General features: G+C 52.9%; 1 protein-coding gene and 1 long non-coding RNA gene across 2 annotated transcripts in view; one reads left to right on the plus strand and one right to left on the minus strand.

The window, feature by feature from the left end:
• Window positions 1-332: 332 nt before the first annotated feature.
• LOC122239692 lies at window positions 333-12,853 on the minus strand. The gene is made up of 5 exons (XR_006219062.1): window positions 12,621-12,853; window positions 9,996-10,175; window positions 2,805-2,990; window positions 1,525-1,684; window positions 333-1,318 (listed from the first exon to the last, which is right to left on the minus strand). It is a non-coding gene; the product is annotated as an uncharacterized LOC122239692 (long non-coding RNA).
• Window positions 12,854-18,835: 5,982 nt separating this feature from the next.
• The window catches only part of RIN3 (Ras and Rab interactor 3), a 122,657-nt gene continuing 114,518 nt past the window's right edge, over window positions 18,836-26,974 (plus strand). The window contains exon 1 of the mRNA XM_042990415.1: window positions 18,836-19,098. Within this exon, the coding sequence (XP_042846349.1) occupies window positions 19,055-19,098 (44 nt within the window). The 5' untranslated portion in view covers window positions 18,836-19,054. The remainder of the gene's footprint in view (window positions 19,099-26,974) is intronic.

Below are 26,974 nucleotides of genomic sequence, written 5' to 3' on the forward strand. Positions count from 1 at the left end.
GTCACTCAAGCCTGGGAGCCAACGGGAGACTATCCGCCCTGTCACCATGCTGCCCAACCTCGAGGAAGTGGGCGTCTGCGTAAAATTGGGACAAAAAGCGCTGTTCTCCCATTCCGCCCCCCCCCCCCCACCCAGGTGGGGCTGTTTTTTCCATCACAACAAGGAAGCCAGCTGGCTGGTATTAGAGCTTTGATATTTTATGGAGATTTTTTTTTTTTAATTCTCATTTTTCAGTGACAAATGGCACCCTGGTTCCATTTGTCTCTGTGAAACCTACACACAGGAGCAGGGGCCGGTAGGCCTGCTTTCTGTCACCTGTTATCTTCGTGTGTTCAAGGTTTTTCCTCGCCTCTTACAGGCATCAGTGCCCATTCATCGGGGTCAGGTGCCCTCCACATACTTTGCGCCAGGGGCCAAGAACATGCTTCCAGTCTGCGGAAACGTCTGAGGCCCAAATACCCCGAGATAGAACTGGGGGCGAGGGGAGGCAGCTCTGAGAGCTGAAAATGCCCCCTGGACCCCCTGAAAGTCCAGCCCTATTTCGTGTAGCTTATCCGTGTATTCGATTTCTGGGCCTGGGATCGGCCGCTCCTTGGTTAAAAGCCTGATGACAAACAGGGACACAATCCACACCTATTCCCACTGTTGCCAGAATTTAAACAGTTGCTTTTTATGTAACATGTTGGTTGGGACTTTTCCATGGTCAAGGCCAATAAAACCCTTAATCCTGGAGAAAGTATGTGCTCTCCCTACCCCACCACTGGAAAACACAATTTTTTTAAAGCTATCAAGAAAAAGTACGTGCAGTTGGGTTTCTAGTGGCGTGGTCTGGTATGATCAGCCTTTGTGCGTAAAGGGAAGGTCTCAGACAACAGCTCCCTTCCTGCTCCCGCTCCGGAATTCCCAAAATAGGAATTCCCAGTTATCCAGACGGACAGTCTCCTTTCAAAAGAAGGAGCAAGGCTTTTCCTTACACCAGAAATGACTAGGGTGTGGGCAAGGCAGCTGTGTTTTCCAAATCAAATGTTCCAGTGGGTTTTGGGTTTGTTTGTTTTTTTTCTGTCCACTGGGGCATCCCTGCCCTCCCCTCCAGAGGTGCCCTTTGGAGCTGTAAAAGAGTTCCTGGAGCTTCCTCCACATGGCTTAGATCAAGGATATTTGGGGACCCAGCGGACAGAGGCTGTGGCTGAGCTTCTGTGGCCGGACCTTGGGGAACATCTTAAGGGGGCTGTTAGTCTGGGAGGCTGGATGTCCACTTCGGAGCAAAGTGCCTTCTGTGTGTGTCTCCTGGCCAGCAGCTGCCAAGCCGGAGTAGTTGCTGGGTGAAGACAAAAAGAGCCTTGATTACCTAGAGAGGAAAGAGGGCTGCCGGCCAGATGGGGCCAGGCCTGTGGGCAGAGGCACGAGCTGCCAAGAGAAAGGCCAAGCAAGGAGAGGCCGGGCACATTGCAGATGCCCAGGAAGTAGGCTGGGCACGGTTTCTGCAGGGCCATGGGATTTTCCTGGAGGCTAGCCATGACTTACCGAGCAGCAGGTAGAGGGAATCAGGGGGCTCTCGTGTCCAGACAGAACTCGCTTAGAAAACGACCAAACCCAAGAACTTCTGGGGCTGTTCCACATCACTTGAGTCCCCCACGAGACCTTTCTGGCATGCGGGGCTCAGTGCCCACCATCCTTGTTCATTCTAACAGGCAAAGCAGGAGCAATGAGTTGAAAACTTGTAAATAATAAATATATTTATCTCACTATTTATTTTTTCAATAACTGTGACCTCCTGCACTGTGAATGCTCTGTGATATGAGATTCTTAGTTTAATAAAACTGTCATTAAATTTGAATGAATTGATACCATTGGTTACTAAACACTGGCATGAGTTCATTTTTGTTGTGACGAAAAATCTAGAGTAAATATGAACTAAATCTTTATGAGAAACCTAGCAGTCAGTATTGTAATGCAATATATCAAAATCTGTACACTGTCAATAAAATAAATGAGCACAAGTTGTCTTTCCCTATATAGAGCTCCCATTCATGTTTTAACAGACCTACCTCTCTGTACGTTGTGAAAGAATCATTTGCATTGGAATAACAGCTATTTAAAACCATTCTAGTTTGGGGCACCTGGGTGGCTTGGTCGGTTGGGCGTCCCACTTCAGCTCAGGTCATGATCTCACGGTCTGTGAGTTCGAGCCCCGCGTCGGGCTCTGTGTTGACAGCTCAGAGCCTGGAGCCTGTTTCAGATTCTGTGTCTCCCTCTCTCTCTGCTCCTCCCCTGTTCATGCTCTGTCTCTCTCTGTCTCAAAAATAAATGTGAAAAAAAAAATTAAAAAAACCATTCTAGTTGCATATTGAGAAAATTCAAAAAGGTTGAGGCTTGGACCTTTTTACTGACGATGATTGGTAATGAAAAAAACAAAGCAGAAATTTTGTAACCTATCTTGACCAGCACGTGTGAGTTCGGAGTGAGCCAACCATTTGCTACCTCGTCAGCAAGGCCAGCTTGATGAGCAGGGGACGACCCACATAGTCACCAAGGGCCTCACACTCAGAAGGGCCCCAGTCTTGGTTATCGCCATTCTAGAATTCATGATTTTTTGAAAAGGGGGCCCACATTCTCACTTTGGCACTGGGCCCTTCCAGTGATGTCTGGTTCTGTTCATCTGGAATAGGTTAGGCCATCAGCTGTGGTGTTAGGCGACACTCAGATTAGGAGGAGAGCTTCTAGTTAATTCCTTCATTCTGCAAGTGTCCTGAGACCCACCTGCCTCAGCTGCCACCACAAACTTTAACAGGCTCATGAATCACCTGGGCAGCTTGTTAAAAAGCAGATCCTGGTTCAGCAGGAATGGGATGGAGACAAAGATGCTACATTTCTAGCAAGTTCTCAGGTGCTGCCAGTGCTGCTGGTCTACTTTGAGTAGTGAGGAGCTAGATCAGTCCTGCTCGGAGTACGACGGGGGCACCTCTGCAGACTCACAGGCTGTTCCCAATCTGCAACAAGATGAGAGAAACAGAATATAAATATCTATGGCACTATGATGGGTAATTTTATGTCTGAATCTGTTTTTTTTTTTTTCATTGCATTTTCTAGTAATTTATTTAAAAATTTTCTTTTACTTATTTTGAGAGAGAGAGTGCAAGTGGGGTAGGGGCAGGGAGAGAGGGAGAGAGAGAACCCCAAGCAGGCTCTGCACTGTCAACACAGAGCCCAGTGTGGGGCTCCAACTCACCAACCTGAGATCATGACCTGAGCCGAAGCCAAGAGTCAGACGCTTAACCAACAGAGCCACTCGGATGCCCCTATAGTAATTTACTGTATTTTATTAAAATATGCACCCACAGTGAGTTAAAATCTATATATTTTAAAAATCTTTCCACAGGTAGAAATTCTACTTTCAAAGACAGACAGAAACCCCTTTTGTTTTAACTCTTTCCTGTTGAAAGTCAATCCATGATAGTTTTGGTAATTCCAGTCCAGTAATCTCTGTGGGTCCTGCAGCCCTGTGCTCTTTTTTTGGGGGGGGGAGGCGGAGAGAGAGAGCATGTGCACACACACGAACAGGGGAGGGACAGAGAGAGAGAGAGCGGATCCCAAGCAGGCTGTCTACACTGTCCGCACAGAGTCCGATGTGGGGCTCGAACTCACAAACCGCAAGTTAACGACCAGAGCCCAAGCCACATGCTCTTGGTTCTGAGCATCCCAGCATCCCTCAGTCCATCTGGTGCTTTGTGACTCACAAAGCCAGTGAAACACAGGGCAGGTATGGTCTCCATGCCACAGATGGGGAAATGGGGTAGAGAGAGCAAGCTCGCTGTGCACAGGAACTCCGCTCCTCACTGAGCTGGCTGAGAAGCTGTTTCCTTCCACTGCCCACAGCTGCCCACACGAGAAAAGGTAGCAGGCGTTTGGCTGAATCTATCGCCTCCCGGGGGCTCACCTCCTAGTTGATTTCACACCTCAGGCTCTGTCAACTTGCTTTGGATGTTGCTAGAAGTTGCTCCAGGCGATTCCAAGTTCGCCACGGTCCTGGTACAGGTGGTCTGATAGTCCACTGAATGGGCCTGTGCGGGCCAGAGTCCACCAGGCAGCGCAGAGGGGAGGAGTGGATTCTGACCTCCCTCTGTCCCCACGAAAGGCACTGTCTTCTGAAACTCTGCTTACACTCGCTGCCTCTGAGGTCTCGTGTCCCACCCTCTGCCCTGCATGTGTCATCAGACCACGATACCCCTGGCCTGTCATTCTCCTAATCTTTCTGCAGGTTTTAATACTGTGGATTTTTATCCTCTCTAATAAGCAAACTCACTCTTCTGGGCCCCACTTCTTTATTCCTGCCTGGCTTTATTCCGTCTCCTGGCTTCCCTTCTACCTGCCCCTTAAAAGAAAGTGTTCGTCTGCATACCATCCTGGAGTGTCTTTCTTCTGTCCGATGGTTCTCAATCCTGGCTGCCCACTGGGGTTACCTTCGGAGCTTTGACACACACAGCTTCCCTGAGCCCCACCCCAGAGGTGACCAGGTTGGCCTGGGCACCATGGTTTTCTTTCTTTTCTTTTTTTATTTTTTTTAATGTTTATTTTTGAGACAGAGAATGAGACAGAGTGTGAGCAGGGGAGGGGCAGAGAGAGAGGGAGACACAGAATCGGAAGCAGGCTCCGGGCTCTGAGCTGTCAGCACAGAGCCCAATACAGGGCTCGAACGCACTAACTGTGAGACCATGACCTGAGCCAAAGTCGGATGCTCACCAGCTGAGCCACCTCAGGGGTGATTCTAATGTGCAACCAACATCAAGAACCACTGGTCCGGCTCAGCCTCTCTAGATGCAGCAATGATAGGAACCTTCACAACCGTCCCCCAAAGCACCAGCCCCAAGAGGCTTAGTCCCTCTGGGGCCCCTGCACTTCCTGTTTTTTAAGTTTATTTATTTATTTTGAGAGAGTGCATGAGCAAGGGAGGGGCAGAGAGAGAGTGAGAGAGAATCCCAAGCAGGCTCCACACTGTGAGCACAGAACCCAACACAGGGCTTCAACTCACAAACCGGGAGATCCTGACCTGAGCCAAAATCAAGAGTCGGACACTTAACTGACTGAGCGCCCCAGGTGCCCCCTTACCTGCACATCTAACCTCCTGTTGGACTCTTCAGCCTCCCAAGTGCCTCAAAGTCAGGGTGACCAAAAATAATCCAATTTTTTAACGTGGGCAAGTGTTCACAGCAGCTTTAGTCAACACAGCCAAACACTCGAAAGAGTGCAGAGGGATCTTCTAAAGCAGGAATCGATTTGTTCTTCTCCTGCTTGGAAACATTGAGCGACTCCCAGTTGCCTCAACGGGCCACATTAGACCCTCCACGACCATCAACCATCGTCACCTCCCTCTTTGCCTGTCCTCATGCTGTTTCCTCTGCTTGAAAGAGGTCCCCCACCCCTTGTCCTGCACGAACCTGCCCTTCTGTCTTCAAGGCCTTCCTAGACCTCTAGCCCAGAACGAATCACCTGCCTCTGGTTTCTTATTATCTGTTGCTGGTGAGACTGCTTTGATTATTCTTTAGCAAGTATGCATCTGGAATTTTCTAGAAGAGTTTCAACTTGATATATACTCACCCATGGCCCCCGCCAACTATAGAAGGGCACCAATTCGGGGATGTCTAAACTACTTCTCTCAGATGGGCCCTTGAAGCTAAAAAAGAGCACATTTTGTCACCCCCTGATTTATTCGATAGGCCTGCTCTGTGCCAACCATCAAGCCAACTGCTGGTTGCAGAGATGGAAGGCCCACTTCCAACCGGTTCAGGGAGTCCCCAAGTTCTCGGGAGGAGTGCGCTCAGAGGCAGGAGCCCGGAGAAAGGGCACCCAGTCGTACTGACAGGGCAGACACTGACCCCAGCTGAAGCTCAGTGGACAAGGGGAGTGAGGAGGGGTGATGGCAAGCAGCTGACGCAGAAGACAGGAGCCATGCAGAAGTCAAGTCGTTCGGATTTAAAAAGAGGCAATGCGTAAAGGAAAAATATGACATGGGGATATTCAGATATCCCCAAGGGATTCCAGCTGGGAAACTTATGGGGCCTGTGGGAGGCAGAACAATGGCCCCCGAAAGAAGCGCATGTCCCAAATGCCCGGAACCTGTGAATGTGGCACCTTATGGGACAAAGCGGACTTTGCAGATGGGGTGAAGTTAAGAGTTCTGAGATGGGAGACTCTCCTGGATTGTCCCAGTCGCCCTGATGTATTTATTCACAAGGATCCTCATCAGAAGGATGCCAGGTGTCAGAGGGAAGCGGGGATGTGATGATAGAAGCAGAGGCCAGGGGGATGTGGGGCCACGATCCAGGGATTTTTCAGCAGCCTCCAGAAGCTAGAAAGGCAGGAAACATTCTCCCCTGGGGTCCCCAGAAGGAAAATGGGCTGCTGGTACCTTGATTTTAGTCCACTGAGACCCATTTTGGATTTCTGACCTCCGGGACTGCGGGTTAATACAACTGAGGTGTTTGAAGCCACTAACGTTGGGTAATTCGTTACAGTGGCCACGGGACGCTCGTGCAGAGATTATGAGTGGGACGAGGAGGGGGACATGGAGGGAGGCCGAGGCTGCCAGGGCCCCTGGGGGTCAGGCAGTGGGGAGCCACTGAAGGCTGCCAAACAGGACAGTGGCCGCTTTGCCTTCCAGTGTCCGAATGATCTCTCGGACTGCAGATGGAGAAGCGCTGTGCCCCGGGCGCGGTGGCCGGGCTAGAACAGAGCGATCGGCCAGGAGTCCAAAACCCAGAAAAGAGGTGAGGACACTGGCGGAGAGGGGAGGCTGGCTAAGCGCAGGTGCTCGATGCTCACCGAGTGACTGGTGGGCTTCTGTTTGGTGCCGTCGCCCACAGGACCCAGGAACTGATTATCGAGGTAAAGGAGAAGGTCCGGAGAAGAGGGCTACCAGCTTCCCCACAGGAAGCCCTGGGGAGGAGCAGGTTGGAGTCCAGGAAGCCTGTGGGACCCACATTGGCTAAGTGACTTAGCCTCTCAGACAACACTCCCTCCTCTGCAAAACGAGGGTCGTAAAGCCTATCACACAGGGCTCTGCGGCCCATTGTGTGAGATAAGGGATCCGACCCCACACCCAGTGCCTCCAGTCTGGCGAACACCCGAGACAGGCAGCACTGGTGCCGGCGAAACAGACACCTTGCTCGTCCAGAGCTCCTCCCCACTGCTCTCTCTCCAGCAGGGCGAGGGAGAGCACGCACTTGACCTCTTGAAGGGGGAACATGGGCTTAGGAGTGGTGAGGATTTGGGGGAGTTCAGGTAGGACATCAAGAACCAAGCCTGCGGGGCAGGAATGACAGTTTCTCCCACAGAGAGGAGACCCCCTGTCTGCCTTGAGACTCAGCCCTGGGACCCAGGAGCGGCAGGAAAAGAAAGGAGATGGAGAGGGGGGTGTGGTGGGCGGGTCTCAGGCTGCCTTCTTGGGGATTTCTGCGCTGGGAGGGAGAGCACCCAAGATAAAAGCTGTGGGCAACGGGGGCGCTTGGGTGGCTCGGTCGGTTAAGCGTCCGACTCTTGGTTTCGGCTCAGGTCACGATCTCATAGTTTGTGAGTTTAAGCCCCGCATCGGACTCTGCGCAGATGGTGAGGAGCTTGCTTGGGATTCTCTCTCTGTCTCCTTCTCTCTCTGCCCCTCCCCCACTCGCTTTCTATCTCCCCCAAAACAAATAAATAAACATTTAAAAAAAAAAAAAAAAGAGCCATGGCGAACAAAGAGGGCCAAGGGCTTTTGAGACAGCCCCTCTCTGGCCAAGCTTTGGTCAGGCTCCTCTGATCTCTCTTCTCCACGAGGCCCATGACCTCTGGGCCTCCATGTTGGCCCCCACCCTGTCCACTTTCAGGAGCAATCCTGCTAAGTCGGTCTAGACAGAAGCCCCAATCCTCCACACTGGTCACCCTCGACTTGCGATCTGGCTCCTTGTCCCCCACTAACCCCAGGGGACGCCGACCACCCTGGCCCGCCTTCGGCAAGAACCCACAATCCGTCGTACCCCTGACATGTAGCCAGAATCCCTGTACCCCTGATGTTTCCTCTCAGTAATTTTCCATCCACGGACCCCACCCTGCTCCTTGGATAGAAACCCCCACGTTTCCTTGCTGTCTGAGGATGCGAGCCCAATCTCTCTCTCCCACTGCAGGGGTCCCTGCCCCCGAGGTGATAACCTTCCTTGTTCTTTAGCCTCCTTCTTTAGCGAGGGTCACCAATCAGTTTTTCTTTAAAGCTTGCCAGATAAAAAAGCTTGCCACACTCCGCCCTTGGGGCCTCTGGGAGGAGCCAGCGGGGCCAGCCGGCAGAGTCCAGGGTGGGCTGAACTGTCAGGCAGGCAGAGAGGCTGCTTCCCGGTGCAGGACCCAGAGCATTCCTGCGGAGCTCCAAGCGGGACTGACCCGGACCTCTGGGCTGGGGATTCGGCTGAGGAGATCCGGGGAGGCTCCCTGTGATGCTGAGCCAGGTAGAGTGCTGGGACCAAGTGGGGACTGTCCAGGGTAGCCCTGAAAGTCCCGTGTCCTGGGAAACCCATCGGGCTGCGACAAACTGAGATATTGGTCACCCCAGGTCACCCGTGCAGTCACGGAGCCCATGCTTAGAAAGCCCCACCGGTAGAAGGCTCTCGTGCCTGGTTTCATGTTCTGCTGTTGCTGCCTTGGAATCTGCAATACTTTTTGAGCACGGGGTCACACATTTTCATGTGACAGTGGGTCCCACGACTCACGTAGCCTGCCCTGCCCTAGACCAAGATCCCTGTGAGGACCACAGCCCACAGTGTCAGGATCTGAGACATCTGCAGACGAGACTCCTGGGAAGCGTGGGTGCTGCTCCTTCCTTTCCCCAACATCGACTTGCCTGAGGCAGCATTAATTAGTAGCAGCTGAACTGAACCCCAAAATTCCCCAAACACACCCCTCTTGGCACCCCTGTCAGGGGCAGGGCACAAGGTGGAAGGCATTGCAGAGCCTCGGGATCTGCAGATTCCTCGGGATCAAACTGACCAGCCTGTTGCCACCCCATGATTTTAAACAAACCTGCCTGGCTTTTCTCACCAGGAAGGTTTGAGGACACCACACTTGATTTTCAGAGGAAGTGAGTATCCCCTAAAGGGAGAAGTGAGATAGAAATAAATCATGGCATGACCACCAAGTAGTTAAGGAACATCTTTTTTGCCAAGCCTGCTATACAAAGAAGTGTTAGATACAGTCCTTACCCTCGAGACAAAAACGAACAAGGAGGATTAGTCGTTATCAATATGGCACCCCTCAAAGATGGGCACTTACGCTTTCTTAGGCAGTAATTAATTTTTCCCTCATCCCTGTCTTGAGAGGTAAATAGGGTCCTACCTCCAACCCTTTACTCACACAGTCACGTTCCTCCCCAAAGGTGCCCTTCCCTTATTTCTACCTGTTGAAATCCTACTCCAGAAGAATGCCAAAGAACAGTGACTTGAACAGGATAGGATTTTATTCTCTGTCACATAGAAAAAGACAAAGGTGTTCAGTCCAGACTGGTGTGGCACTCCATGGTGGCGGCGACCCAGCCTCCTTCTCTGTTTTTGTCCTATCTTCCTACGTGAGGCATATAGCCTCATAGTACAAAATGGCTGCCAACCTTCATCTTGACTGCAACCTCATGAGAGATTCTGAGTCAGACCCAACTAGTTCAGCCGCTCCAGGATTCCTGAGCCATGGAAATGGTAAGATTATTAAAAAAAAAAAAAAAAAAAAAAGTGTTTACTGTGCTTAAAGCTGTTACATTTGGGGTAATATTTTATACATCAGTGAGTAGGTAATATACTCTGTACACAGGTTTTATCTCATTCATTTAACCATCCTGAACCCCTAATCTGGGCACACATGAATGAATCACACATGGTTAAAGACTGCGTACCAGACTACGAAGAATTCCCAGGGGAGGGGGGCAGAAGTTATAAGTCCTTGCCCTCAGAGCTGTCTCCCCACCTTGACACGTAGGGTCACAGTACCTGGCACACAGTAGGAGTTCCCAGAGAAGAGCCTCGGGCCTCCTGGCTTGCCTTCTGGTCGGATGAGCCAACTCAGATCTGATGAGCTGCTAATGTTCAGTCATCTGGCCTCTTGTCAAAAATGGATTTGTTTCCCAGAAGTCACTGTTTCCAAGGCTTTCCAGTCCCTCACTCCAGGTGCTGCCGAGAGGGCCATGTTAACAAGGCGAGTGAGTCTCTCCCGAGCCAGCTGCCCCCCCACTGCCTGCACCCATGTGAAGGGCTGAGTCCTTTCAGGCCCGCCAAGGGCCACCTCCTCCTCTGTGCCTCCCTGGCCATCCTTCACTGGGGGGAGAAGGCGGCAAAGAAGATGATCCTGAAAAATGACTCCCACGTGCTGAATCTTTAGAAACCATATTGTTAGAGCAACTTGAACTCTACCTATAACTTGTGGCCTTGTTTCCTTACATAATAAACTATATAATGCTCTACTATAAATTCCACACATGCAATTGATTCTCACCAAATGTTTTCACGAAGGGCTGCCAAACTCTTGTACCTCTAACACACCTATGGTTGCAACCGATGAACTATAGGAATGCTATAGATTATCACATTTTTGTCTACACTAACGTGTTCAACCAAAGCAAATCAACAAAGGCATAACTCAGAATTTACTCCATCAATGACATGAATAAATTCTCTGCATAATCAAACAGTAGTTCTTGAAAACTGGAAGAATATTTGCTTGATTTTTTTGTGTTTTTCATAACATAATGACTAAAGATACGACATGCTTTTTATTTTTTTATTTTTTTTTTTATTTTTTTTTCAACGTTTTTTATTTATTTTTGGGACAGAGAGAGACAGAGCATGAACGGGGGAGGGGCAGAGAGAGAGGGAGACACAGAATCGGAAACAGGCTCCAGGCTCCAAGCCATCAGCCCAGAGCCTGACGCGGGGCTCGAACCCATGGACCGCGAGATCGTGACCTGGTTGAAGTCGGACGCTTAACCGACTGCGCCACCCAGGCGCCCCACAACATGCTTTTTAAAACAGCCTTTTTTGAAGTATAATTGACATACAAGAGTTGTGCATATTAAAGTATACAATTTGATGTTTAATTTTTTTTTAATGTTTATTTATTTTTGACGAGAGAGACAGAATGCGAGTTGGGGAGGGGCAGAGAGAGAGGGAGACATATAATCTGAAGCAGGGTCCAGGCTCTGAGCTGTCAGCACAGAGCCCAACGCGGGGCTCAAACCCATGAACCGTGAGATCATGACCTGAGGCAAGGTCGGATGCTTAACCGACTGAGCCACCCAGGCACCCCAATGTTTATATATATGTAAATATCCATGAAATAACCACCACAGTCAAAATAATGAATATATCAATCAACTCCAAATGTTTTCTCATGCATGGTCTTGTTTTTCTGGTCATTTCCATACAAATGTAGTGGACACTGTTGATTATCTACCCAATACCTATTCTCTCCTTCCTTCCCAGCAGAACCTTAGCTTTGATTGGGTCTCAACCCCACCCCACCATGATCAGGGGGAAGATCACTTCCAAGCCGAGGACCAAGTATGGGTCCTAAGTAACATAAGCCACCATGGCATGACATTCTCCGGGTGACTGGGGCAGGTGTGTGGCTTAATATGGCCAATCACACTACATGGACTTCTGTCCTAGGCTTTGGAGAGAGGCTTTTCCCCTTTCCTGCAGGATGGACCTAGAAAGCATGACCTTCACTGCCATGGACAGCTCTCTTGGAAGCTTACAAGAACTAACCCAAGGATGGAGTCAGTGCCAAGGAGGGCAAAGCAGAGAAAGGGACCAAAAGAGTGACTGATGGCAGCATTGAGTCCCTGACTCTTTACTTATCTTCTAAAATGGCCTTGATGATCCCTGCCTTCTGGTCTCCACACCTTTATTTAATCCCCTGCCTTTGAGTGTAGACAGGACCTGTGACTTTCTAATAGAATAGGTCCAGGGGCACCTAAGTGGCTCAGTCAGTTAAGCTCCTGACTCTTGACTTTGGCTCAGGTCATGATCTCATAGTTTGTGAGATCAAGCTCTGGGATCCTCCTGACAGCACAGAGCCTGCTTGGGATTCTCTCTCTCTCCCTCTCTATCTGCCCCTCCCCTGCTCTCACTCTCTCTCTCTCTCTCTCTCTCAAAATAAATTTTAAAACTTAAAAAAAAAAAAAAGAATAGGACCAGAATGATGGGATGTCAGTTCCACGATTAGGCTCTGTAAAGCTGTGATTTCCATCATACTCTCCCTGTTGCCTTCTCAGCTTCACACTTTGATGAATCAAAGGCCATGTTCAATGCCACAGGGCACTGAAGATGGCCTCCAGCCAACAGCCAGCAAGAAACTGGGTCCCCTGAAGGAACTAAATCCTGCCAACAGCCATCTGAGTTTGGAAGCAGACCCTTCCCTAGTCGAGCCTTCAGATGAGACCCCAGCCCAGGCCAACAACTTGAGTGCAGCCTTGTGAGGGACCCTGAAGCAGAGGCAACCATCAAAATTTTGCCAAGACCTCCCCCCCCACACACTCACAGAGTCTGTGAGATAGCAAATTTGTGTTGTTTTAAGCCACTAACCTTGGGGGTAATTTGTTACACAGCAATAGATACCTGATGCACTTCCTGTCTCTGGGCTTCAAGTTGTAAGAGACAATCCATTTCCTTTGTACTCAATCCACTTAGATTCAGAGCTTTCTGTCACTTAAACCCAAGAGCATCTTCCTGTGGCTTGGCTCATTCACGAACCTAAAAAGTCCTCAGCACAGGACTTCCATGAGCTCCCAGTACCTCACTGGTGTCACTGTATGAACTGAGGATATTCCTGGCCCCAGTTTTAGCTCATCTTCGGACAGCACAAAGCAGAGATAATCCTCACAATGGCACAGAACTCCGAAATGGAGCAGCTTTCCTCCTTGGTAACAAATTGTTTTTATTTAGCCAATAAGAGCTTCTTAAGTGTTTACTGTTCACAGAGTTCTCCACTGGTTATTGCTGGGTGGGGTGTAGAAAAGAATTTACAAGGAGGTGTATTCCCCGCTCCTAAGGAGCCTGTACTCACACTAAGGATAATTGAAGCATGAGAATATTAGAGTGTCTAGAAATATGTAACGAGTGCAGGTTAAGAGGGCACCTCGGTTGGGAACAGACAGGCTTCAGGGACAGATCCTGGAGTCAGATGAACAAATGCAGCTGGTCGTCTTGGCGGGGAGAGGAGTTCCCTGAGGCAGATCTTCAGAGCCTCTAGTTCCTGCCTCAGGGATGAATGGTGTTGGCCAAGTGGGAGTGGGAGAGCAGACAAGAATCTGCTGCCTCCATAATCCAGGCCGAGGGCTGCTTTAAAAACTTTTGGGGGTGTCTCGTGAACATCCTCTCTCTGCGGAGACCAGTGCCCGAGACAGCCTGCGTGGTCTCCGATGAGACGCGCAGAATATGTCTGTCAGGGCTCTGTCCTTTCCAGAACCTGGGGAATCCCCGAGTGCCCCCTGGGTTTCACGAGGCACACCCACGCCAGTGTCAGATGCACCTTGCGGACAGATAGAGCCTCAGAGAAGACAGAAGTAAGATCTCAAACCGGCCCCCGGGGGTGCCTGGGCCCTCAGAAGTGTTTCTTTAGCCAGTACGGTACTCTAGAAATCTGAAACAATCCTATAAAATTCCAGATTTCCAGGATTTGCTTTTTTTTAGTTGTAAGGACTTGTACGCCCAGCCCTCATTCCTGCTGAGCAGACGTCACAAGAACTGAGAAGACGCTGTTGCTTTCCCCAGAGTCTAGTTCCCAGGCCACCTCAGCCCCTATGCAGCCGGTGCAGACATTTTTTTCCTGGCTGACCCCTGAGGATACAGATTGATTTTGCAATAATAAAGTGGTTTTCCTCCCACTTTTATTTTTTAATTTTTTAAAGTTTATTTATTTTGCAGGGGCGGAGGGAGGGCGGAGGGCAAGGGAGAAAGAGAATCCCAAGCAGGCTCCACGCTGCCAGCACAGAACCCGATGTGGGGCTCGATGTCACCAACCGAGAGATCATGACCTGAGGCGAAATCAAGAGTCAGAGGCTTAACCAACTGAGCCTCCCAGGTGCCCCACCGCCCGCCACGTCTTTTAAGATTTCTCTAAAGTAACAGGGAATGAAGACCAGGGGGCTTATTGGGGGCCCAACAATGGAAAAAGCCACAGAAAGAGCTGTTTTCTGTATCTATTTTTGCAAAATAAAATATCCCAAATAGCAACCATTTTATTATATGTCACCAATTTACCAGCCGGGAGTTCAGGCAGGTCTGGCCTAGTGATCCTCCTGTTCCACGGAACAGTGACAGAGGTCACTGCGTGGATTTAGCCGGCAGATGGGCTGGTCTGGAGAATCCAAACAGCCTCGCTCACATGTCTGCTGCCTTGACTGATTTGCCAGGCTTGCCGGCCAGAGACTGAGGGGGATTTGAGCCAGTGTGTCTGATTCCCCAGCTTTGCCCTCCCGCCCCCGCCCCTGCCCCCAGCCCTTCTCCGCACTCCAGCAGGCTGATCCATAGGGACTCCTCACCCACAGGGACCGACCGAGGGGCTCCCAAGCCCTCTGGCTTCCAGCAGGCTTGGGCAACTTGGGGACACCCTCGCTGCAGATTGGCGGGAGGGAAAAGACTCGGAGCATTTCTTTTCCTGGCTGCCTCCCTCAGGGTCACTGTGAGCTGGCTGTGTTCCTAGACTGAGGGACCCTGCTCCACTCCCCCGGCAAGGGGAGGACAGGACTCTCTGCTTCTGGGTCTGGAAACTACCCCTTCTCCCCATCTTTGGGCTGAGGAAGGCAACGGATCTGAGGTTGACAGCGCTCTCTCTTGCATTTCCCCACCTACAAATTTATTAAACCCTCCTCAAGGGGCGCCTGGGTGGCTCAGTTGGTTAAGCATCCGACTTTGGCTCAGGTCATGATAAGCTGAAGCACAGAGAGGCAAAGTCGTTTGCCTGAGGTTACACAGCCACTAAGTGACAAAGCTGGGATTTGAACCCTGGCAGCCCGACTCAAGCCCCTGCTCTCAACGACTACTCTAGATAGAAGGAAAATATCTGGGGAAAGAACACACTCTATTTCCTTAATGTCTCTTATCTAACTCAGAGGAAGGTTTGGGGAAGTTTTAAAAAGCAAGACTGTGCCGTGAGACTTTTTTCTTGGCTAATCGTCCCCAGAAACTCCAGCAAGGCTTCAAGGTGACCTCCTGGGGGTGACCTTTCCCTGAAAAGTCCCAGGGTGCTCCTCAGGACTGAGTCTGTTTGCCCTCAGCTGTGTGGAGGGAGGAGGAGGCTGAGGAGCTGGTGGAGGTGAGAGCTGCCCATGAGGACCCCAGAGATGCAAACCAGCCTCTTATATTTTGGGGTAATAAGTTGAAGTGTTCATCTGTTTATTGCCATAGCCCCGCCACAACTGGACGTCCTCCAGGCCCAGCAAGAAGTGAAGACAGAGAAGGGGCTGCAATCATGGAGAGCCTGGACTCCCTGGTGACGACTAACAGAAGCCCGACTCCAATTGTATTTGAGTTTTTAAAAAAGGAAAAGAAGAAAAAGGACTGTATTCATTCTTGTAACGGAGAGGTCGAATGGTGCAGCTGGCTGTAGACACATCAGAATCTAGACCTCACAGGTGACACTAGGGCCCCATCTCTCCTTGCACTGCTTTTTTCCATCTTGGCTTTCTTCCTGAGTACATTTTACCACATGGTGGCTCAGAGAGCTATTGTGCTACCCCAAGTTCATACTTTCCCAGCTTAGCCAGCTTGAGGTGGGGGGAAGACTGCTGGCTTTCCTGAACAGTGCCAACGAAAAGTCCCATGGAAGGATCTTATTGGCCCAGTTGGGTCACGTGTTGATCCGTGAACCAGCCAATCACTGTGCCCCGTTAAGTGTAGGGCTCTGATTGGCTAGACTAGAATATGTGTTCCCGGTCAGTTGGGGGTAGTTGTCATCTCCACCTGAACCCAGCCGGGAGGAGTAGCTCCTTAAAGGGAAACCAGGTGCCCCGGTACCAGTATTAACAAAGAAACAGAGGCTAGGGGCAGGGGGAAGGAACCTGCGGGCCCAAACAGCAGCAGATGCTCACTCCCCCAGCAGGTGTCCTGAGATCTGTCCGGGGAGAGGAGTGGGGTGTGTGAGGGCTTGAGCGAGTCAAACAGGGACCCAGGAAGGACACTCAGGGCCAACTTGTCAGAGGCCACCACTAAGAGAAGCTGCTTGGATTTCTGGAATCTCGGCAACTTCCTTTTCGGTCAGTTACCAGCAACAGGGGCAGGGTGGACCTCGTCTGGTGTCTACCTGAGGAATTCGGTCTTCACGGAGCAGGTGAGCAACAGGCCTCGTGGAGGCTTCTGTCGGGATGTGGTGAGAACCTTGGGGCTGGTCCCATGGAACCCAGGCTTCGAGGGGCTTGTCCTGTTTCTCAGTGGCAGCCTAGGAAGCTGAAGGAAACCCTTATTTGGGGCGGGGGCGGGGGGAAGAGGGGGGTTAGTCACAGTCGGCATCAGCATGGTAGGGCCTGAGGGATCGTTGTAGATATGACAGTCGGATAGACCTCTTTCCTGGGGGCCAGGGAGGCCAACAGGCTGGTTCCAGCAACAAGAGACTAATAATGCCACCTGGGGCAGGTGCCCGCTTACACTCATCACTATTACAGCCCAGCAAGTTGAGGCACCAGGAAGTGATGTTCCTGGGGCTACCCCCGCTGGAAGATCCTGGGGTTGGACATGAACACAAGTCTATCCTCAAAGCTCATGCGTTCAAACAGGAGCTACAGTCCTATCCAGGGAGACGTAGAAAAGATTCTGGTCCAGGGAGCAGACGGTTGAGCCTCCGGAGGAGAGGAAAGGTGAGTGGGAGCTTGGCTATGATCTAATGAGGGAGCCTGGAGGAATGCAGACAGAGGAGGAAGTGATATGGCCGGAGGAGTCAGCGTAGCCTCTTGGACACGGCAGTTTTACAACAAAATAACAGTTTAATTGAGATAGAATTCACGTACCATACAATTCACCCACGTAAAGTGTAGTTCAAAGGTTTTTAGTTTGACCACAAAGTTGTGCAACATCCTCACAGTCAATATCAGACCATTTTCTTCACCATCCACCCCCCTAAAAAAAAATCCCGGAGCCACTAGCAGTCATTCCCCGTGCTCCCTTCCCCCCAGCCTCTAGCAACCACCAATTTAACTCTCTTTCTATATGGATTTGCCCATTCCGGACATTTTATGTAAATGGGATCCTACAGCATGTGATCCTCTGTAACTGGCTTTCTTCCGTTGAGCTCTTTGCCAAGTTCATGCATGTTGAAGCCTGTATCAGTACGCCATTCCTTGTTATGGCCTCACATTATGCCACTGTATGGACGTACCACATTTTGTTTATCCACTCATCAGTTGATAGACGTTTGGACTGTTTCCACTTTTCCACTGATATGGCCAATACCGCGATGAACATTCATGTACAAGCATCTGTGCGAACACGTGTGTTCATTTCTCTGGATACCCACGTGGGGGGTGGCACCGCAGGGTCATGTGGTGACTCCAGGTCTCACCTTTGGAGGAACTGTCAGACCGTTTTCCCAAGTGGCTGCACCACGTTACGTCCCCACCAGGAGGCTGCACGCACTTCTATTTAGGGATGGGGATTCTTTCCTCTCTAGTTTCTGCCAGGCTGATTTGGTGGAAATGTCATGAAAGGCGGGGAGGAGGGTTGTGAGGGGAGTGGCAGGGCAGAGGCATGGAGGGCAAAGACGCCTCGCGATGCTTGTACCAGAGCCCCGGGTCTCAGTCCTGCCTGCGCCCAACTTGCTGGGTGGCCTCGGGTGAGTCTCCTCCTCTCTTTATGTCTCAGTTTTCCTTATCTATAAAATGAAGGCATTAGACCCATGGGTCTCAACGGGGGGACATCTATCTGGCAAAGGCTGGAGACGTTTGGGGTTGTTACAGGGGATGGGCGATGCTCCAGGTAGGTATCTAGTGCACAGAGGTCAGAGATGCTCGCCAGACATCCTACGATATGCAGGGCCGCCCCCACGACAAAGAATTGCCTGGTCCCAAATGTCAGTGGTGCCAAGGCCGAGAAACCCTGCGTTAGACTGAGGTGGCCTTGCAAGGTCCAGTCGTGCCCAGTCACGTGAAATGCCCTGAGGGCAGTTTGGGCTCAGGAGGCAGTGTTGAGTGCTGCCGGCGCTTAGAGAAGAGAGGCCTCCTGGTCCCACGGGAGTTGCTGTGGCTGTGGTTATTTGTGTGAGCTCACTGGCTTTCCCACTCCGATCCCACCTAGGGGTGGTCCCCAGGATAAGTGAATCACGTGCCCGTGGATGAACAGACCACCTTGTGGAGTAGTGAGCTCACCGTTAGCGGAGGCATCCAAGAGGCCACCTGCCTCTGGTCCGGGGCTGCCCCTGGGCGAGTCTCGGGCGCCTTGGGGCGGGAGGCAAGGCTGCGCCTCCCTGTCTGGCGAGCCAGGCCCGAGTTCCCCACCTGCCGGTCCGCAGGAGCCGGGAGCGCCTTCCTTCTTCCCACGCGACTCTTCGCCGTGTGGGAGACTTTGCTGTAAGTTTCCCTCGCGGCGCTCTCGGGAGCCGCCCGGGCCGCAGCCCCTGCCCGCGGAGGCAGCTCCCGGCGGCTGGACGTCCGCGCCCGGAGCCGCGGTCCCCCCGCCGCCCGCCGCCAGGCCCGGCCCCGGGGGGGGGCGGGGAGGGGGGAGGGGCGCGGCCGCCGGGCTTCCGCGTGCCCCAGGGGGGCTCCGGGCCGCCCGCCGCCGGCGAGAGGCTTTTGACAAAAACCCCTTGACCACCAAGGCCAGCCTCTTCCTGAAAGCCCCGCGCGCTCGGATACAGGAAGTGGAAGCCAGCGAGCGCCCCAGAGCGCGGCGGCGGCGGCGGCGGCGGCGGCGGCGGCTTCCCACTCGGCGCGGGGCTGGCGGCGGCGCCCGGCCGGGCCCTTCCCGAGGGCCAGCGCCAGGGCCATGCGGGCGCCCGGGGCACGGCGGTCCGCCCCGCCCGGCGCCTGAGCCCCTCCGTCCGCGGTCCCGGAGCTGCCGGCGGCATGATCCGACGGGCCGGGGCGCCCGAGCGCGGGGACCCCGCGGGGTAAGTCTTGCCTCCCCCACCCCCCCGGGAGTGCTCGGAGCTCGCGAGGGAGCCCCGGCCGTCCGGCCTCGGGGCGTCGGGTGAGTCCGAGCCCCGCGGCCACGGCCGGGGCCGGACTCCGCTTCTGCGCGGAAGGGGGCCGCGCTGGTGGCTGCAGGACCCGGGGACTTGGCCAAAGTTCGAAGCTCAGACGTCACCGCTCGCTGGAAAACCAGCTAAGCGGCCGGGTGCGAGAAAAGCGTCTCTACCTGTCAGAGCCGGGGCGGAGGGGCTGCGTGGATGCGGCCCCCTCCCCCGGCTCTTGTCTCGCCTGAACTTCAGAAGCAATCACGCGGGGTCCGGGTCGCGCCAGCCTCCTGCACCCGCCGCTCCGCCTGCGTCCCCGCGCGCGTCCTGGGACGCTGACGACTAGGCGGGCGTGGGGTGGGGGCCGGGGTCCCCGTAAGTTCGGGCGCCAGCGGCCCCGACAGCTGACGAGTCCGCCTAGACCGCGGTCCCACCGGGATCCCCTTCCCCCGTCCCTCAGGCGGTCCGGGGACGGTGACCTTCGGACCTGCCTTTATCAAGCCCTGGGGAGGGTCCGGGCGCACGGGTTGCGCTGGGGTCTGGTGGGTCCCGGGGAGAAGGCACAGCTTGGCATGCGTGAAGCCGAACTTGTTTGGGAACTGACTTGTTTGGGAGGGGTCTCGTGTGCCTCGTCTTATGTCCCCCACCCCCACCGAAGTTGCTTTTGGACGTTGCTCAGGGCTGCGCTCCGGGGAGAAGCTTCCCTCCCCGCCGCCCAGCCCAGCGGGCGTCTCGCGAAGCTTCGGGGGTTGAAGAGGCTTCAGTTCCAGTGGTGGATTCTTGGGAAGGCCTCTTAGAACCTTTCGGGGTGTCAAGGTTGACGGGCGCCCACCCCCACCCCTGCCCCGAGGCTGCCATTCCTGGCTTTTTGGTTTAAAACTCCCGGGCCTGTTTCAGTGATGGACACCCAGCTGCTGCCTGGCCTAGCTCCATGACCCCAGGAGCTCCATGACCCCTAGCTCCAGCTCCCAGGGCCTCAGTTCTCTGCTCTGTAAAACAAGAGGGATGGGCCGATCTTGTGCAGTTCTGGACTGGGGGACAGCTGGAGGTGACTGGTTCCCACTCTGGCGGGCTGGGGGCTTAAACTCTTCTGGATCTGAATGCCTTCCTCCTCCCTTTTGCCCCATCGCCGTCCTTCCCCAGAAATTCTGCCTGTATGCTTTCTCTTGGAAGTAACGTCTGGAAAGACAAATGCCATCCGGTGGGAAGAATTGGAAATTATGTTGGGGAGGGGGCCCCTCAGGGGCAAGTCTCTGCCACACCCAATATTGCAGGGTGGAGCCAGGAGGCGTTTCCCATGGAAGAAGGGGTGGTGAGGGGCCAGGGTCCTGACCTGTCCAGCTTCCCTTTCCCCACCCCTCCCCAGGAGTGAGCCCCCCTCACCTACTTCCTCTTGCTTTTCTTTGTTCATTACTGGACCAGTTACTTAACCTCTCTGTGCCTGGGTTTACCTATCTATAAAATGAAGATAAGTAGTAGTAACTATCCTCACAGGGTTGTTTTGAGGGTTAAATGAGATAATGCATAAAGAGTTTTGCACATTGGCCTATAGGGTAAACTCTTAATAATAATAATAATTATTATCATTTCCACTTGTTGATAATAGCACCAGTTATTTAACCTTGGACAAGAGACCTGGTCTTGCCTCCTCTGTAAATTGGGGGTAATAATAACACCAACTTCATAGGATTGTTATGAGGTTTGGATGAGTTAATATTCAAGCAGCTGCCTACAGGCAGCCGTGGGTTAACACACCAGCTCAGGCCTGCTTAGATGTGCCTGGCACATTCTAAGGAATATTGGTTTGCTGCTAAAAACATCACTTTATTTAAGAGGACCTTTTGTGCTGGAAGGGTTCCTAAATAGTTATCTCACCGAAACTCATACCTGGTAGGTACTTGGATACCTCCAGGGACGGAGAACTTGCCACCACTGTGGCAGTCCTAAGACAGGAATTCCTGAACTTGAGTTGCAGGTGCCTCCCTCTAACTTCTTACCATATCAGACCCTGTTCTGCCCTGGGGAGCCCAGACCTTGACTCTCAAGTACTACAAGGCAGTTTTCGGGTGCACCCCAGGCACCCCCTGTTCCCCGGGCCGCATGTCCACCTGTGTTACAGTCCAAAGATGAGGAGGAGCAATCATCTGTGATTCCTCACCCCCATGGCACCCCCAGACCCCACCGACCACTTGGGGCTGGGTTCTGAGTCCTCAGAGGAGGACTCCTCTTTCCACTGGGCTTCCAAAAGTCCTCTCCTTCTCGCTGTGATGTTCAGACAGCTGGGAAGAATGTCTCCTATAGGAGTGTGAGGACCTTGGCAAGCAAGGTCTGTCTCCTCCTTGGTGCAGATGTCGGCTGGGGAGAAAGAAAAGGCAGACTGCCCAGTATCCTAGGTGTAGACACTTTTTCTCCTCCGGTTCAACAAATAGTGTTTACATTAGGTGGGGGCGGGCGCCCAGCATTAAACCAAGCCCCTTCCCACTTGCAGCTGATGTGGGAGACGATGACAGAAGGTGGTCTGGTGGGGTTAAGGCTTGGGGGATGCTGGGGGCTGCAGATGGGGTTTGCACACAGGTGATCTGATTTGGCTTGGGGCTATATCGCAGACAGACTGTAGCAGAGAAAGCAGAAGCAGAGAAGTCTGCTGGGAAGGAAGTTCTTCAGTGGGCAGGAGGGCGGGTAGTGACCAGGGAGACAGGAGAGGGAGAGGCGCTGGCCTCTGAAGGGATGAACGGGAGGTGAGGAGGAAGTGGGGAGGCGCAGAGATGACCCCGGTGAAGCTGTGACCTGTGGAGGGGCCGGACGCCAACCTCTGTGCAGGGGTCACTGAGGACGCGTATACTCAAAGCCCACACTTTTATGTTTGATGAATTGAGAGTCTGCTTAAGATTTTATTTGAAAAAGGATTCCACTCTTGCATCTAATCCAATCCCCTAACTTTTTTTAAATTTTTTTTTTTTAACGTTTATTTATTTTTGAGACAGAGAGAGACAGAGTATGAACGGGGGAGAGGCAGAGAGAGAGGGAGACACAGAATCGGAAGCAGGCTCCAGGCTCTGAGCCATCAGCCCAGAGCCCGACGCGGGGCTCGAACTCACGGACCGCGAGATCGTGACCTGAGCTGAAGTCGGACGCTTAACCGACTGAGCCACCCAGGCGCCCCTCCAATCCCCTAATTTAACGACAAGAGAAAGGAGACCCAGAAAGAGGAAGTGATTTACCCAAGGTCTTAGTAGCTGGAGGTGGGGCTGGGCCTAGAAATTGGGTCTCCTGAGCCTTGGGCCTTGAAGGGGCTGCCTGGGCAAAGCCCCAGGGTTTGGGAGACCCCTGGCTTTCTGCCTCGTGCCTAACATAATGCGGGGATCCTGCTGAACTCCTTGAGAGAAGTCCCTCATTCACTCCCAGCTCTAAGACAGGGGACTCCTCTGGGGTGGGGCCCACCCAGAGCAGTGATGAATTCAGGGTCCCAGATACCAACTCCAGCTCTGCCCGGCGACCTGGGCCTCCTTGCTTGCAGGGGCTAATAATGCCTCTGGGTGGTCCTGGCTGGCACTCGGCTGGGAGACCCACCCCCTTCCAGACCAGAAGAGAGGCTGCGGCCCACAGGCAGCAAAGGGTTACCTAACCAGCTCAGGCCTGTACTTCTGAACCCTGAGAAGCCCCCGTGCCTCCCCTGGGAAGCATTAGGGGGTGAAGGCTCAGGGTCTGCTTGGGACAGGGGAGTCTCAGCACATTTGTCCCTGAGGACCTCTTCCCAATCTCCCCTACCACCTGATAGGACCTATCCTGGGCCTGGGTCCCTGTTTAGTGATCTTTACTGAGACTGAAAGCATTAAAAACTACAAATCCTATAAAGGCACCTGCATTTTAATCCAGGGGATCGGGAAATAAAAGAGGGAACCCAACCAAAAATACGTATGATGGTTGAATGCGGGGGACCCACCCAGACCCCTCACTGCCCTCTCAGGCCTTCCTGGAGCTCCACTTTATACACAGGAATCTGAGCTGGCCTGCAGTGCCTCTCAGGAAGGGGCCAGAGCAGAGGGGAGGAAGGAATGCTGATTGGCAACCACACACTCGGTCCCTTACATCACATCCCAGAGTCCATCTGTCCCTTGAGTGAGGGTTGTTGCCAGTTCATGCCTATGCAGGCCATGACAAATGAGCAGAACTGGGTAGGGAGGAATGAGGAGGGAGGGCAGGTTTGGAGGGGAGAAGTGTCTGAGCAAACTTGGAAGGGGGAAAGTGGAGGGTCTACCCCTCCCTTATCGGAACGAGAGAGGCACATCTTGGTTGGGAGACACTAACAGAAAGGCCTGGCGTAGGAAGAGGGCCCATCCTCAGCGTCTGGGTGCCCAGAAAGAGCCCCAACTGGGGAGAAGTGCCTCAGAAAAGTCCCAGACTTCCTGTTTGCCCCCGTGGCTCTCTGCCCACCCTCCCCCCCACCCCCATCCGGGAGTCACCTTCAGAAGGGAGTGAGAGCCCAGGAGTCATCTTGTTCTTGGCAAGTTGGCTTGGAGACAGTGAGTGCTGCTCTGGCAGCCAGCTCTAGAACTTTTGCCTACGTAACTGTTACCCTGAACCTGCCGTTTATCCCATGCCCCAGGGGCGGCCAAAACATGGATGTTTTCTTCAACACTGGAACTAAAGATGAAAATCACGATGTTAATGACTTTTCTAAACTGTAGATTTCCCCTTGATCTCATCCTACCACCACCCGCTCCCCCCACCCACCCCAAAATAAGCCCTTCTGGTGAAATGGTTCTTGCTGCTAGAGACAGAAGACAGACAGACAGCCACATCGAGGTCCCCCTGGAGGGGTGGAGAAAACAGCATGACTCCCATAACCCCTGGTCACCTTTAGGTGCCATGATCTCCTATTTAAAAACCCCTTAAGGACTCCCTGTCTTCCATACCCCATTCCAGTCCTTCACGAAGCCAATGTACAGCCTTACTTTTTCTGTTCCCCTTGGCATGCACAGCTGCCATAGCCTCCCCTGCCTTTGCCCACAAAGTTCCTTCCAACTGGAATGCCGTCACCTCCTCCGTGAAGCCTTCCATCCACACCAGCTCTTCTTAAATCCTCAAAAAACTTTATGCACGAGCTACTTATTTACCTAGCAAGAAACCAAAACCCCATTAATATCATGTCTTCCTGTTTAGATTATGAACTTCCAAATAAAAGGGATCAGATCTTTACATCCATATCTTTTTGTCCTGCACACAGCTGGCACTCAATAAACGCTTGAGAACAATGACATACTGAACAGGATTCTAAAAATTGCCTCACAGCCTTCCCTTGTGGGACAACAAGGCGGCTGGCCACCCAGGAAATTGGGTAGGGACCCTGTATAGGCACCAGTCACTTCGTTTTATCCTCCTCAGCGGGGTCCCCTAATTCTAGCTGCGCTCCCTCACTTCTCCGAGAGAGAGGGTGGGAGACGGTGAAGCCAGCTCTGGATTACCAATAGATACTTCGTCCTCAGCTGAGAGAGCAGAGTTAGCTGGCTGTACAGGTTCTGGGTGAGCCCAGCCTGGGTCATTGGGTCCCGAGGGCAGGTCTGTGGTCCACTGAAAAACTAGGAAGGGGTGTGTGTGTGTGTGTGTGATGTGTATCAGCCAAGGCTGCCAAACTCTTTTCCTGGGCAGAACTGTTTTTTTGTTTGTTTGTTTTTTGTTTTTTACTGTTTATTTATTTTTGAGAGAGCAAGAGACAGAGTGGGAGCAGGGGAGGGGCAGAGAGGGAGACACAGCATCCGAAGCAGGCTCCAGGCTCCCAGCTGTCAGCACAGAGCCCGAGGCAGGGCTCGAACTCAAGAACCAGCGAGATCATGATCTGAGCTGAAGTCGCTCAACCGACTGAGCCACCCAGGCGCCCCCAGGGCAGAACTGTCTTATTCTGAGATGGGAGTTTTGTTTTGTTTGCCATGTTAATTCTCCTTTTTTCTATGAAACGATTGGGTAAATTGATGGTGGTTGTTAGTTTTTGGTGTCTTTTTTTGCAAAATAAAAATCGCTGAAGGAAAGTCTGAGAAACGCCGCTGTAGTTGCTTCAGGAGGATTCGTCCGTCCTGCACCCCCTTCATGCCCATGCCAGAGCCAGCTACACCTGGGGGTCGGAGTCCCCCTAATTGTATCATCCTTTGCTCATCTGCAAGATGCTTAGGGGCTTGCTGAGGATGTAGGATGTCTCCAGAGTCCCGTCCCTGTGGTGATTTGGGAGAATACTAGGAAGCAAGTGTCTGTCGCTGGGCCTCATTTTTCAACGAACTCAGTGATCTCTGGGTTCCCCCTTGGTCTGACATTCAGTGATTCCCCGAATACTGGCCAACGGGCAGCAGAAGCTGGTGTCCTGGAGTAATATCAGAGCTCAGGGGATTGATGTGCCAGCTGGAGATGACCTAGCCTTTCTTCCTTCTGATGGCTGGAAGGGCAGCCTGTGGAACAGTCTAGAATATACGGGTACACTTTCATAAGAAACAAAGACTCAGAAGGGAGACTTCTGGGTCATTACCCTGACCGAGTACCTGGAAGGAAATGTTTTCTCACTGCTGTGGGTTTATTTTTGAAGAACCGTTTTTAAAGGAAAAAGTGCATGGGTTGTGGAAGCCCACTCTGGGGACAGGCCTCTGCTGTCCTGCTAGAATGTGCCGACTGGACGGCATTGGAGTGGCGTCTCTGAGTGTGACTGGATTCCCGCGCTGGCCATTTTGGGTGGTTGCTGAGGAGACACCGAGGAGATCACAGGCAGCCTCACGTCGCGGAGTTTCTGGTGGGAAGGCTGTCCCGTCAGGGCTTGAGAGGGATGACATCCGAGGGAGGGGGCTCTCTGCCGGGTAACCCCCGGGGCCTCCCCACAGCACACCCGGTACCGTCCTGAAGTAGACAGCTGTCCCTGTGCCTGCAGGCCGCAGATGGCACCTTGTGCCTCCCCTGCCCACCCCCCACAGAGCTATCCAGTGAACCCAGAACCTTCCCTCCTGCCCGCGTGGCTTGGAAAGAGAGAAAAGCGGTGGGTGGGTACAGAGGAATCCTTCCCTCTGACTCGGTGTCCACAGGGCGGTGGGGAGGGCCTTACGGACTCCATACCTGTGTGGCTGTCAGCCTTGGCCTTTGATAGAAGCATCTGGAAGCCACCATCATGGCCGCCATCTCAGGCTCTCTCCACCTGCCAGTAAGTCCTCTGCTGCCCCAGGCAGCTCTTCTGCCCAGGGGGGTGGAGCTTGAGGAGGCCGCCCCAGTGGCTAAAACCATTCTGGGGGTCAAAACTTCTGGGGGTCAGAAACAACTCTGGGGGGTCATCAGAGTGCCTTGCCCCCATCTCGCCAGCAATTTCTGGGAGTTCCTGGGAGTGTTCCCACTCCAATTTGTACTCGTTTGAGAGAACGAACCAGCCCGCTATAAAAAATGTTAGTTCCTTTTTAAAACAAACGGGCTAGAGAGCGGTTGTGGTCAAGGCCTGTTGTGTCGTGTGCACTGTGGTAACAGTGCACACTCAGGCCACATCCTATGGGCTCATGGCACCAGCCTCAGGGCCAGGCCCCCCCTGCACGCTCTGTCCTAGGACCAGGCAGAGTGACGGTTCCCCCCCTGCCCCGCCCCCACCCTACCCCGAACCTGGCTCCACCCACAAGCCTGGAGCCTGGGGTGGGGGACATAAGGATTCTAGGCGGGGGAGGCCAGGGTTGGGGACCTTTGGATCCTGATGGTAAGATCTGCCTTAGAGGGACCATCCTGTGCAACCCTTCCCCCATGAAGGTGGCCCCCGCTTCACCACTGACTCTGGGTTCTTAGTCAAAGCCAAGAACTT

This window comes from Panthera tigris, chromosome B3 (assembly GCF_018350195.1).
Source record: "Panthera tigris isolate Pti1 chromosome B3, P.tigris_Pti1_mat1.1, whole genome shotgun sequence".
Lineage (NCBI taxonomy): Eukaryota > Metazoa > Chordata > Mammalia > Carnivora > Felidae > Panthera > Panthera tigris.